We start from the raw sequence: 13365 nt of genomic DNA, 5'->3' as shown, positions 1-13365 counted from the left end.
TGGGATAGTTTTATATAACAGCCGTTAGACAGGGGCGTCAATGGGACAGGAGGGCAGCCGCCCCATCCCCAACCTGAATTTCAGATTTTGGGGGCAGTAAGGCAGTTTTAGAAATCTTTTGATAAGCAAAGTCCAACAGAACAACCTTGAGATCTTTACATCGAATAAATACGAAGAAAACACAGATGATTAAAACTGGAAAGTTACCTAGGCCCAATTTTCAGAATTTCAAGCAGGCCTGAAACTCGAAAGTAGAGCCACCTTTGGAACCCCTGGGCCAAAAAAATACAAGAGAGTAATATAGGCCTATAGCTCTGTACGGCCAATGAAAATCGATTATAACTGATCAAAATCCGTAATTATTCGGTGTAAGGACTTCAACTTTTTATGTGGAACTTCGCTTAGCAAAAGGTTTCTAAATCTTCATTACTGCCCCCAAAATCTGAAATTCAGAGTATGGGGTGGATGACTTCTAAACGAACGCCCTTCTCTAGCGACAATCGTATAAAATTCTAGATTGCATGTTGTCATGTAGTTTTTCTTTTTTCATCTCGGATTCGTAGTTGTGAAAATATGACGTTTCCGTTGGTATATTCTTTTGGACATACCCTGCATTTATTTAAGGTAATTATGCAATTGACTATGGCATTCGGAGCTTGACTTGTTAATCATTCCCACGCTGCAATTAATATCTTGCTTACTACAGAAATATGTTATCCGTATGCTACATAGGACTGCCCTTAAATGGCATAATACCGTTGCAGGATTCTGATATCCAACACTCTTCCTTATATTACATACATACGTGGTGTGATTGGAAAACTTTAAGACAGTTGGTAACACTGCCTAGGAGAAGTAGATATAATCGCCCGTTAGCATGGAAGCAGGGGCTTGGTGTGTTCTTGAGATATGTTGAAACATGCACCGAGATATCTTTATTCAGTACGGCTTAGCAAGCAGTTGAGTGCGGGCGTGTGTGTATGTCTTGGCGGATTTTTAAGTGCGCAAAATGGATCAAAAATTGGAACAACGCATTCCTGTGAAATTTTGTTTTAAAACTGGAAAATCTGTCTCGGAGACTTACGAACTCTTAAAAACAGCTTTTGGAGACAAATGTCTGAACGGTCAAACGTGTTTATCTGGTTTCACAGATTCAAAGATGGCTACGAGTCAGTAGAGGATGATCCCCCGTCTGGCCAGCCTTCAACATCAAAAACTAACGAAAACATTGCAAAAGTTGGCGATTTAGTCCGCTCGAACCGTAGACTTACAATAGAAAGATGACTGAAAACCTGAATTTAAGTTTCTATGCGGTTCAGTCAATTTTAACTGATGATTTGAACATGCGTCGAGTGTCCTCGAAACTCATCGCAAAAGTGTTGTCACACGAACAGAAACAACACAGACTTGAAGGGTCCCAAGAACTGTTTAATCGAGCCGAAATGGACTCATTTCTTTAATAGGGTAATAAGAGGTGATGAATCATGGGTTTATGGGTATGACCCAGAAACAAAAGCCCAATCTTCTCAGTGAAAGAGCCCAGATTCACCAAGACCAAAGAAAGCGCGAGAAAGTCGGTCGAATGTGAAGACAATGTTGGTATTTTTTTTTTCAATTCTAAGGGTATCGTGCATCATGAATTTGCCCCTAGGGGCCAGACAGTCAAACAGAAATACTACAAAAGTGTTCTTCAGCGTCTGCGCGAAAATATGCGGCCGAAAATGCCTGCCCTCTGGAAAGAAAAGAATTGAATTCTCCACCACGACAATGCACCAGCCCATTGTGCGTTTTCGATCCAGGAATTTTTGGCCAAATTCAACATTCCTGTGCTTCCACAACCCCCGTATTCCACAGATTTGGCCCCGGCCGATTTCTACCTCTTTCCTAAATTAAAATTGTCATTGAAAGGGAAGATATTTGACTCAATTGAGGACATTCAAGGAAATACAGAGAGAGTGCTTCACATCATCACGGAAAATAATTTTCAGGAATGCTTCCAGAAGTGAAAACACCATTGGAATCGATGTGTTCATTCAGCAGGGGACTACTTTGAAGGAGATCCATCACAATAGGCTGTAAGTACTGCAATTTTTAAATTACAAGCCTAGTCTTAAAACTTTCCAATCACACCTCGTATATGCATGTTACCTTTATCAGCTGTACGTTATATACGTCCATTTGTATGTGAGATCGTGACCACCTATATTCTTTCATACGGAAAGTACGTACAGATGGAACACTTATACAGAAAGTATTATAACCGAAAACTACAGGATTTACAAATGTGACATACGATTTTAAGTATGCCACATACATTTTTTTCTCAGTGCACCGTTCTCCCGTCATCAAAGAAAAGTTACTTTGATCCTTTTTTTGCGTAAAAGCATTACTATTAAAGTTTTCTTATACTTACGGATATTAATTACGATCTTTATTCAATATTCTGTAACCAATTCTTTACTTCTAACAAGCTTAACTTGAAAATGCTGCATGATTTTCAATGTGTAAGCTTACATACTCGTATCTTATTTCCTAACAGCACTTTACAACACTTACAACAGCTGATTCAAAATTCCGGCAAGAAGTATATAAAAATCACTTTGAAAGCCAATAATTCCTAACTTTTTCGTTAGAGGCGCCAAGATAATGGACAAGCATTGAAACATTGCACTATCAATTGAAATAATGCTTAACTAACTTCCATTGCCTACGTATATAAGCAATCTAAATACATCTTTAATAATTATAATGAAAGAATGTGTCTGTGTCTGTCATCAGCTTTTCGCATATTTACCTAGAGACAGGGGCAGATCCAGGACGGACTTCTGGGAGGGGAGGGGGAATGTGAGTTGTAATACTGCTACTTAGTGCTACTTTTAAGAGCTCCACAGTCTGGGATGGGTTATTATAAAATAAGAAAATTTCCTCCTCTGGGGGGAGGACGATCGCTCCGATTGTCCCCTGGATCCGCTCCTGCCTAGAGGTTACAAATTTAGTACATGGATAGACCTTCACCAGGTCTAATTGCTTAGAAAGCCATTTTTTCGAATGTCAACATAGAGGGATTACGGGGTATCAAAACATATGCATAATGGGAGATGATAAATATTCGAGACTCATATTTCTCGGAGTCACTGAGATAAATAGTAACATTACCAATTTCGTTCAAGTTCAAATATAACCCCTCCCCCATCGTCATAGGAGACTGAATGGGCGTGAAAAATAATAAGTTCAAAATTAATATTAACCCACAGCAAGTCCAACTTTAGACCACATTGTCATAGTGGTTGGGGATGTGAAAAGATAACGTGACCAAAAGACTGATATTAGTATCAAATCACCGCGTTCGGGAACGCTAAGCTGATTGGTCACAGACCCAATGACATTTGAGCCCAAGTTTAGGCAAGAACTCGTGGTAGCTGGTCCGGAAATTGACAAGGACAACGCCGAACTCGTTGCTCTTTGGAATTTTTTATTTCATTCATATTGAAATGATATTGCTATTTGTCATTTATTCATTTATTGCATTTATTATTATTATTATTATTATTATTATTATTATTATTATTATTATTATTATTTAATGGGGATCGAGATTATTTGCCCCAGTCACCATCAACACAATCGCACAAACACGGACTGCCATAAAGAAAACGAACCCAAGAAACATCATCCCTACAACCTTCTCATTATATAATGTGTATGGATTAGCCTATATTGCAATGAATGGTAGTATCCAGGATGCACTACAACTAAGTGAGGTTGACATGTGAGTACTCACAAGGGGGCTCCCCTTACACCCTTTCCTACACAAATATTGACAGGGACAACGCTATGTGTCTGTCTGTCATCACCTTTTTCGCATAGAAAGGGGTGACTTTCACGGAAAGACTTTCACTTTCAAATTTCTACACGGTAAGACTTTCACTTGTGCTAATAGTCTACGGAGCTCCTTTTTCGATTTTCTGCTCGGCGGAAATTTTTGTAAAGGGTGAAAATGTATTTGGTGTTTTCTAAGAAAGTCTATATGCCACCAGCATTACGTTTTGGTGTCGTTGACTTACATGACACAAAAAAGAATAAACACTCATGTAATGGATTCAGACCAGGCTGCTTATTCTATTTATCAGGTTCTGATTTAAGATCCAGCAACGTCGCATGGTTGGGTTTATAATAACCCAATTAATAAAAGTTATCCCAGGAAGACCGCAACTTTTAGAATGCCCGCCATTTCTGTTATAGCATGTTGACAGCACTGATTGCTGCACTATTTTCATCTGTCATTCTTTGTGGTTCGTAATCACGGGGCGCTGAAAAGCGTAGACCGTCATCTGTTTTCTGTACGGGTAGGAACTGAGCGCTTCACGATGGAACAGCGTGTTCCCATAGTGAACGACATACAGTAGTTGTCCGTCATGAAGAGCTCCTTTCCTATCCGTACAGAAAAATGATCACAATCATGCGTTATTCAGAGCTCATGACGGACGTGCGAGAGGGTATGGTGGCAGGAAAGAGAAGAGCAGGGGGAAGGAAGGTAGAATTGATGAGAGATATTAAAACAAAAAACGTATGTGAAAACGAAGAGGTTAGCGGAAAACCGTGGAGCTTGATATTGTTCATGATATTGAAGATGATGATATTGTTCAAAAGTAAGACATATATCATGCTTGATGAAGATTAAGATATTGTTCAAAAGTAAGACATATATCATGCTTGATGAAGGTGATGATATTGTTCAAAAGTAAGACATATATCATACTTGATGAAGATGATGATATTGTTCAAAAGTAAGATATATATCATGCTTGATGAAGATTATGATATTGTTCAAAAGTAAGACATATATCATGCTTGATGAAGATGATGATGATATTGTTCAAAAGTAAGATATATATCATGCTTGATGAAGATGATGATATTGTTCAAAAGTAAGACATATATCATGCTTGATGAAGATGATGATGGTATTCTTCAAAAGTAAGATATATATCATGCTTGATGAAGATGATTAAGATATTCTTCAAAAGTAAGATATATATATCATGCTTGATGAAGATGATTAAGATATTGTTCAAAAGTAAGACATATATCATGCTTGATGAAGATTAAGATATTGTTCAAAAGTAAGACATATATCATGCTTGATGAAGATTATGATATTGTTCAAAAGTAAGACATATATCATACTTCATGAAGATTATGATATTGTTCAAAAGTAAGACTTATATCATACTTCATGAAGATGAGGATATTGTTCAAAAGTAAGACATATATCATTCGACAGATCACATCAAACTATAAACATAATGGGTCTTTTGGAGAGTCATTCTGACGGGTGATTAGTGCCATACTAAAGAGTACGACTAATATATGTTTCCTGCAGTAGTCAGGCCTTTAGAAAGATGCTTATCATACATCAAAACGGCTCTGCATAAAGCGAAATAAGTCTTGAGAGTAAATTTTCATGAGCAATTTCCGAGCAAATCTGTTAAATATGATTTTTGTGGTATTAAAAAAGTTATAAATTCATCTCGTCTCATTACTGCACACCTTTGTTTACACTAACAGAACTTCTAATGTCAAAACCCGCTCTCTCTGAGTAGCCTCAGAACAGGAGACTGACACCTTTCTCGACATTTTCCTGCATCCTGTTAACTTGACTTCACTTTCACATCATCATCATTTCATTATTCATATAATAAATTATTACATAATAAATTCTTACAACATAAGAACAAAGATTTTAATTCTGCAATTCACCTCTAACAATCCTGGGACCAAAATAAGTGTCACCGACCCAAGAGAAGGCGTTACCTTCTTTAGCTCACCCATCTTTGGGTGGGAATGAAATTGTACTTTGAGAAAAAAGTGCAAAAGGTATACAGCAAAAAATATGTTAAAAACTCAAAATGACTACCACTATAGTCTGTTACTTGTGTGTTATTTCAATACCAAAAAATAACGAACAACGTATTATTGCACTAAGTCCCTAGTACATAAGAAAAACAGATGGCAGCACTGCTACTTATTTAAATGTTGTCGGACAACTCATAGACTTACAAAACTATTTTCGTGACCGATTTTGGAAACATAGACTAGTATTTTATTCGTTACTTGGTATAAATGCCAAATATACCTTGTAAAGCTTTGCTCATAGCAGGCATAAAAACCAATACAAATTATCTGTCAGTTGCTAGTTATTTATGGTATGCTCAGAAGGAGAGGGCGTTAGTGTTGAAATGACACACAAATAGCATACTAGAGTGGTAGTGATTTCAAGTTTTTGCTGTGTATGTCGATTATTGGAAATAGAAATTGATAGTTTCAATTCTGTTGTAACACTTTAAAAAAAGACAGAGAAAGAGAGAGAGAGAGAAAACTGTTAAGTTGCAAATTGAGTTTTCTTGTTTAGTTGTAACGGCAACACACTGTAAAATAATTCACGTAAAAGAAGGGAGGAACTCTTGAGGTGAACTAAATTTTGAATAAGTTTAATTTCAAGTAATGAGAAACAGATAATATTTTTTCCCCACTGATATGCCTTTTGCTGGACAAAATGGAGTTAAAAAGGAATAAAGCAAACGCTGCCGAACCCATTGCAATTTATTTTGTGAACACACCAGAGACGTTTGGAAAAGTTCCAGTGGAAGTTCATGGACTGACTCTTTCTCCGAACGTGTTATTTGTCAAACGAGGGACCCCCAGCGACCCAATATCGTATGTCTCCTCTCTTCTCTTTTAGGTGTTTCCACCGTCGATTTCCCTGACAGATGGAAACTCCCGCCATCACTTGGTTGTCAACCACAGAAAGTGAACTCGTGCTGTTCAAACCTCTTTCTCACTTCACCCTACTTTTATCTGGCTCTTTCCATCCCTCTGAGATCAGCAGGTTTAATTCACTTCCATTATCCAATTCCTTAGGAACCTGGCGCTCGTAAAAGATTAAGAAACCATCTCGGTTACAGAAATATGTAACTGTTTCACAAGTATATCCATGTCATTTTTCGCACTTGGTTTTTCATTGTTGATGAAGTACGAACTTCTACATGCTAGTAAAGAAAGATATAATTCTTTTTGAAAATATTTTTAAAACATATTAATTAGTAATGATTATGGAAAAAAAAATGTTTTTCATTTATTTTCGAAAATCTTTATTAGCCAAAGAATTTACGAGTAATAACTCTTTGAAAGCGCTTTACTTTACTTACGTAAAATCCAAACTTGAATATGGTTCACTTATTTGAATCAATTCTATGAAAATACGTAGTCAACAAGAATTTTACGAAAACCAAAAAAGATCAAAAGATTGCGATCTTGACCAATAATTAATTTTTGGATCAGAGGCCACAAAATTTTTGAACGGCCCTAAATCGAGTTTTCCTATTTTCTACGGAATAAGGACATCATACTGAGTTAATTGATAGTTTAGATTTGGCTACACTGTATGTAGTTCTCCAAATATAAGGAATACAGGAAAATTTTTGATTGGATCTTTTGATCCAAAAATCGAGCAGATAACAAGCAAATTTTTACGTTTTGTCACATACAAAAGGACAGGATTTTACCGGAAATATGAATCGTATGATAATTTACTTGGTAACTTTACACTTCACACACTTGAACAAAGACGGACGTTGAACGACCTCCTTTTTTATACACACTTTTACACAACAAAATAGACTGTAGTATATAGACAAAATTGCAAAGATAATGATCCAGATTCTATCCCTCAAAACAAGTAATGGAAATAGTAGTCTGTTCTACGGCATGAAGACACGTACAAATGCACTGGATATGTCACCTACATGCATATTTGTGCTACCTACAATAAAATCAGTAAGATTTATAAAGATGTAGACATTTTTAACCATGTTGGTCCCGACGTCCCCCACAGGGGACATAAAATATGACGACATTATTCTTTCTTTACAAGTTTAAAATCAGACTGGCAACATTGAAAGCTGTTTACAGGGGATGATCGTAAATCGATCATGCCCTGTAAACAGTTTTCAATGTTGCCAGTCTGATTTTAAACTTGTAAAGAAAGAATAATGTCGTCATATTTTATGTCCCCTGTGGGGGACGTCGGGCCTCACATGGTTTTAATTGTTCTTAAAAGTCGTTAAAAAACTAATATTGAGTATTATGTAAAAAAAAAAAAAAGTTTTTAAGGAAAAGTATTATTTTAATTTAATATTATATATTTAAGTATCAGTATCATTATAATTTAATATTTGGCATTCAAGTATTACTGTCATCATAATTTAACATTATGTATTCAAGCATCATATCTAGACACTGTAATGGGGTAGTAATACCTGCTATGTCGATAAATAAATAAATAAACGTTCCATTTGCTTAATGTTTAAAGGACTTGCTCCATGTGATTCCCCTCATTCTTGTTTAGAACAAGTAGGAATGCCACCTGTACAGCACATGGTGGAGTTTGGTTTGTATGACATGATGTTTTCAATTAATATTGAAACCGGAAGTGATAGTAGATTCCTACATTCCGGTTTTAGTAGAAAGATTAGAGTGAAGATTGGATTAAGACGCCTAATTTGCTTACAGAAAACCGGTTCCAGCTGTCGAATTACCGTTTTTGCTTTATGGTATTGAACGCAACAACCAGAAGAGGTCGATTTCTATCACTACTGGTTGGAATATTGCTTTCGGCTACGAACTCAAATCCCAATCTTTGATCTCCAACACCCTGACACAAATTCGGTTATGAGCTCCTTCGTGGCTAAACGGTTAGCGTACGTGCTTTTAGTATGGGACACCCTAATTTGATTCCCGGCGGGAGTTCATGAGGTTCGAATCTCACATGAAGCTGTAAGTCCACGTCTCATATAGCCTTGCTGCTGAAAGGGATGCTAAACTGAAAATCAAATCAAAACCAAATTTAGTGGTAATTCATCGAGTAGTTCTTGAGTTTCTTTATATGCTGGATGGACAGGCGGATGGATGCATAGACAAGCTGGAACAAAAGTTACGAATGTGTTATAGCTGTGAATAACTTTTTTATTTATCTTTAGTTCCCATTGATATTTCACAGCCTTAAAGATCAAGGTTGGAAGATTGTTTACACTTATGTATGGAGTATAATCTCAGGTAGATGTTCGTCATTATGGTCCTCACAGATACGGGCTCTATGTAGCACATGACTCATGACAGGGGTCAACACTTCTGATCCCAGTGACCGTATTTCTGCTTCTTTGGGGCTATCTGAGGGACAAAGTGTATGCAAACAAACCACAAACAATACATCAGCTCAAGGACAATCTTCGTTGCTGTTCTAAGAGTAACTTCCACGACGCACTGACATGTTTCTCTTTCATGAATGGTATTACCGAGGTATGGTGTCGTGTAGTGGATTATTCAGCAATCATAAGAATTTTCCATCACATTATTCATTTATCTTATCAAAGAAATATCTTAACTATGCCGAATAATAAGTCCATTGTGGCTTCTTTCTCTTCTTGGTCGTCTTAAATACCGACAACTTGTGAATTCATATACAGGGTGTTTCAAAACAACATCGACAACGTTTGCAAGGTCACTTCTGGCACCAAGATAAGACCAAAAGTATAGACCAACCTGGGTACACAAATGCTTCCTTTCGGAGTTATAAACTGCCGAAAACATTTTTAAAAAAAGAACTTTAAAGGTTCATAGCTCCAATCCTACGGGACCTACCGTAATCGGATCAAGACTTCACTTAGGAACTAATATGTGCACTATCTAAAAATACATGTTTCAAAATTCTGCGGAACTTACGCAACAATTTTTATAGAGGGAGTTTGGCTACGGGCATATAATTTGAAATACTCACCACTGTTTTGACACACCCTATATAAAATCCTCATCTTTGTTCGTTTCTCAATTTATTTAACTGTACAAAATTGTTCTTCACATAAATAACAGAAATTGTTCTGAATGGGGAATGAAGGGCAAAAGACATTTAAAATAAATAAGAAGCTTAAAGTTATGAGGGATGACAATCAATGAAAAGGTAGAAAAGTTTAGTTGCCAGAACAAGACATTAAACACCTACAAATTTATCTGCTTACAAATTTTTGAAATCAAATTAACTCTGAGTATAATTGCAGTTTTTAAGTCTATTTTTTTTTAATTGTAGCACACATTAATTAGGTCGATTCAAGGTTTGTCCGAAAAGAATGTATGTACAAAAACTGAGCATACGTCAAGTAGTAGTTTACAATAAAGAGATTGATATTCTTCATCGTTTTAACTTCGGGTGTTTCTGTTTCTTTATAGATGGTCGCTATGTAGTAACGTCATCAGGTAATTTACACATTCGCAACGCGAGATCCGAAGATGGTTCTCCACGCTACAGCTGCCTGACATTGCATCTCCTCACTGGAGAACGGAAGAGGAGTTCTCAAGGACGTGTCACGGTATCAGGTCAGTAATTATTCATCTCATATTTTTTTTATTATCTGATAAACTTTACTTTGATTTTCGTACCATATTGTTACAATGACTTCCTCTGTTCAGTATCATTGGCACATCAATATTAATTTAAATACTGTATATTAAAATTTTATAAAATAAGGAGATAATGCGTCATTTAAAAAGTAACAAATACAATAAAAGATCTACTAGAAAGTACAAAAAGTAATTATGCTTTCAAGGAAATTACTAGAAGTTCTATTTACCCATAGCTGAAAAGGAAAGTATGATGGACACTCTCACAAACAATCACTTGATAAATTGTTCAAATCTGACTTAGAATTATAGTATAATGTTGCTACTGTAGTATAACATTCATTTTTTAATTATTGACAACATGCCTTAATGGCACTGTTATAATGATGATGGTAGAACTTAAATGGTACAATATTCAGTGCCATCAAGACATACGTACTTTACTAATCTCTTATTGGTAACCTTAGTCTTTTCGCAGAAATAAATTGTTTGAAGTACATTTGATTGAACATTTAAGAAATGTAGTAAATTTGTGTATGCAAGAAACATATTTCTGTCTGACTAAGGTGCTGTTGATGATGTAAATGGCTTCCCTCTTATGATCCTGGAAACGATTCGTTCTGATATATCGATGAATAAGATTACATGCGAAGTCCACTGGATTCACTATTTGTCTGCTGCATCTTATCGTCCATTCCATTCACATTCACTTATGGGTCTCCTTGTAGAGTTCACAATAATACAGTATTGGTAAATTTGGCGATTGTAATTGTTGTAATTTGATTGTAATGAAATTTGGCGAGAGTTTTCTTCAAAATAGGGGAGAAAATATTTCACATGCACATTAAGAAAGTTAAGAACAAGATCAGTTGAGTTCTTAGAATCTCGTATGATATATACTCTTCTTGTGATTGATTTCTTTTAGGAAAAATAAAGAACAAAAAGGATCCGCTAGGTTTCTTTTAGGAACAGTTAAATGAAAAACGAAACGAACAAGCTTGATTTAGGAAAAAGTGAAATGCAGGACGCAACGGATCCGCTTGGTTTCTTTTAGGAAAAATCAAATGAAAAACGAAACGAACCGCTTGATTTCTCATAGGAAAAATCAAATAAAGGTTGAAACGGATCCGCTTGGTTTCTTTCAGGAAAAATCAAATGAAAAACGAAACGAACCGCTTGATTTCTCATAGGAAAAATCAAATAAAGGTCGAAACGGATCCGCTTGGTTTCTTTTAGGAAAAATCAAATGAAGAAAGAAGCGTATCCGGCTTATATTGAAAGTGGACTCCTTTCTACTCCATTTGTCTCCGAGGTATTGCTATTTCTAAAAGTTTAATTCTAAAAATAAGGACTCTTGTATCTTACTCATTACAAACTGTCACACTCTAAGAGGGCTTCGGAGCTCGATAATCGGTTAGCGATCACCACGGGAGGCCTGTATTTGATTTCAGGTAGAGTTTCATATGGTTCGGATCCCATGTCTCACATGAAACTATAAGTCTTATCTCACAGAGTGAGAGACCCGGGTTCGATTCCTGGCGAGAGCTCATGTTGTTCGGATTTCACGTTAATTAATAGGTCCCAGTCTCACATAGTCTCGCTGCTGAAAGGGACGCTAAACTCAAAATCCAAATCCAATCCCATTCAGACTCAGTGCTGAAAAGACTCAATTTCAAGTAACTAATTAATATAAGGAAAACTATACAATAAAGAATACACTGATGTCATCACATATACATTATTACACTATCTATGAAATTCTCAAGAATGTGTATGTTTGATAAAGGATAACTAGCTGAGATTGTATTAAAACATGATTGTGCCTTCAAAATCACTAATGGTTGTATCTATCTTTCGTAGATGCATCAACCAGTATGCCCCCAAGATTGATTCAAAGATCAGTAACTTCTCTAACAGCTGAACAAGGCAGTGATGTTCATCTCAGTTGCGCTGCTCAAGGCAATCCAGCACCGTCATTCAGGTAAAGAATATTTCTTTTTTCTCATGATTGGTTCTTTATTTTTAAAAAAAAAAAAATAGTATATCTCTATTGAATTGTTTAGCGATCAACTCACAAATAGGAGATTCTGATTGTGTTGTGTTTTTGATGTGTAATTTACATTCGTTATTTGATTCTGAAGATTAATGTCAAAGAAATATGTAGAATTACCCACTTATAAATGGCCATTCTATAAAGCGTCTAGATTAATATCTATCATTTAGAAAACGAAGTACCTCAGAAACAACAATAATACTAATAATGTCAAATGTCTTTTTTTTTTTTTTCAAAACCAAAAACTCATCACGCTTTATTATCAACTTCTACAGCACATTAACCTTAATTTACGGTACAAATGAGCAAAATGATATTGTTTACAGTGAGTTACAAAGTTGAGTGCTGAATTTTACCTGAATTTAAGTCTCCATTTACTTTGGCAAGCGAGATTTACATAGGGACTACCAAACCATCCTTACATTGTAATATGGCATAAGCACAACTTTTGCAAATTAGTTGTGCGTGAAAAAGGGGGACACTGGCAAAAGAAAATCTAATCAATGAGGATAAAAAGAATTCATTTCGTGAAGGTTTTCAACGTATCTCCTGGAAATCAATTGGATAAGGCTAGTTAACTTCCAATGTCTCGATCTGCCGTGTATGTCATCGTGGACCAAAGGTCACACCTTAGACTTGACAAGATTCAGTTAGTTTTAACAGGTTGACTGCCAAGGTGATTTGGGGGTACTGCTCCCAGGAGGCCATAAATTTGTTCTTACCTTTGGCTCAATTATGGATAGTCATGTCACATTTTTGTTGCGATATTTTGCTTCTCCCGAAAATACACCAATGGGAGCCGAGCAGTATGTCATGCTCATGGTCTCACAGTAATTTGTGACAATGAGCATCATATATGA

General features: G+C 36.1%; 1 protein-coding gene across 1 annotated transcript in view; it reads left to right on the top strand.

Annotated features, from left to right (window-relative positions):
* Window positions 1–13365, top strand: part of LOC145690710 (cell adhesion molecule Dscam1-like) — a 934280-nt gene that overhangs the window by 603255 nt on the left and 317660 nt on the right. Inside the window, exons 6-7 of the mRNA XM_081765878.1 lie at window positions 10282–10428; window positions 12313–12433. Coding sequence (XP_081622004.1) covers window positions 10282–10428; window positions 12313–12433 — 268 coding nt within the window. The remainder of the gene's footprint in view (window positions 1–10281; window positions 10429–12312; window positions 12434–13365) is intronic.

This window comes from Thermobia domestica, chromosome 7 (assembly GCF_964235325.1).
Source record: "Thermobia domestica chromosome 7, izTheDome1.hap1.1, whole genome shotgun sequence".
Classification (NCBI taxonomy): domain Eukaryota; kingdom Metazoa; phylum Arthropoda; class Insecta; order Zygentoma; family Lepismatidae; genus Thermobia; species Thermobia domestica.
The sequence above is the reverse complement of the archived record's forward strand: the minus strand, read 5'-3'. Positions and strand labels throughout refer to the sequence as shown.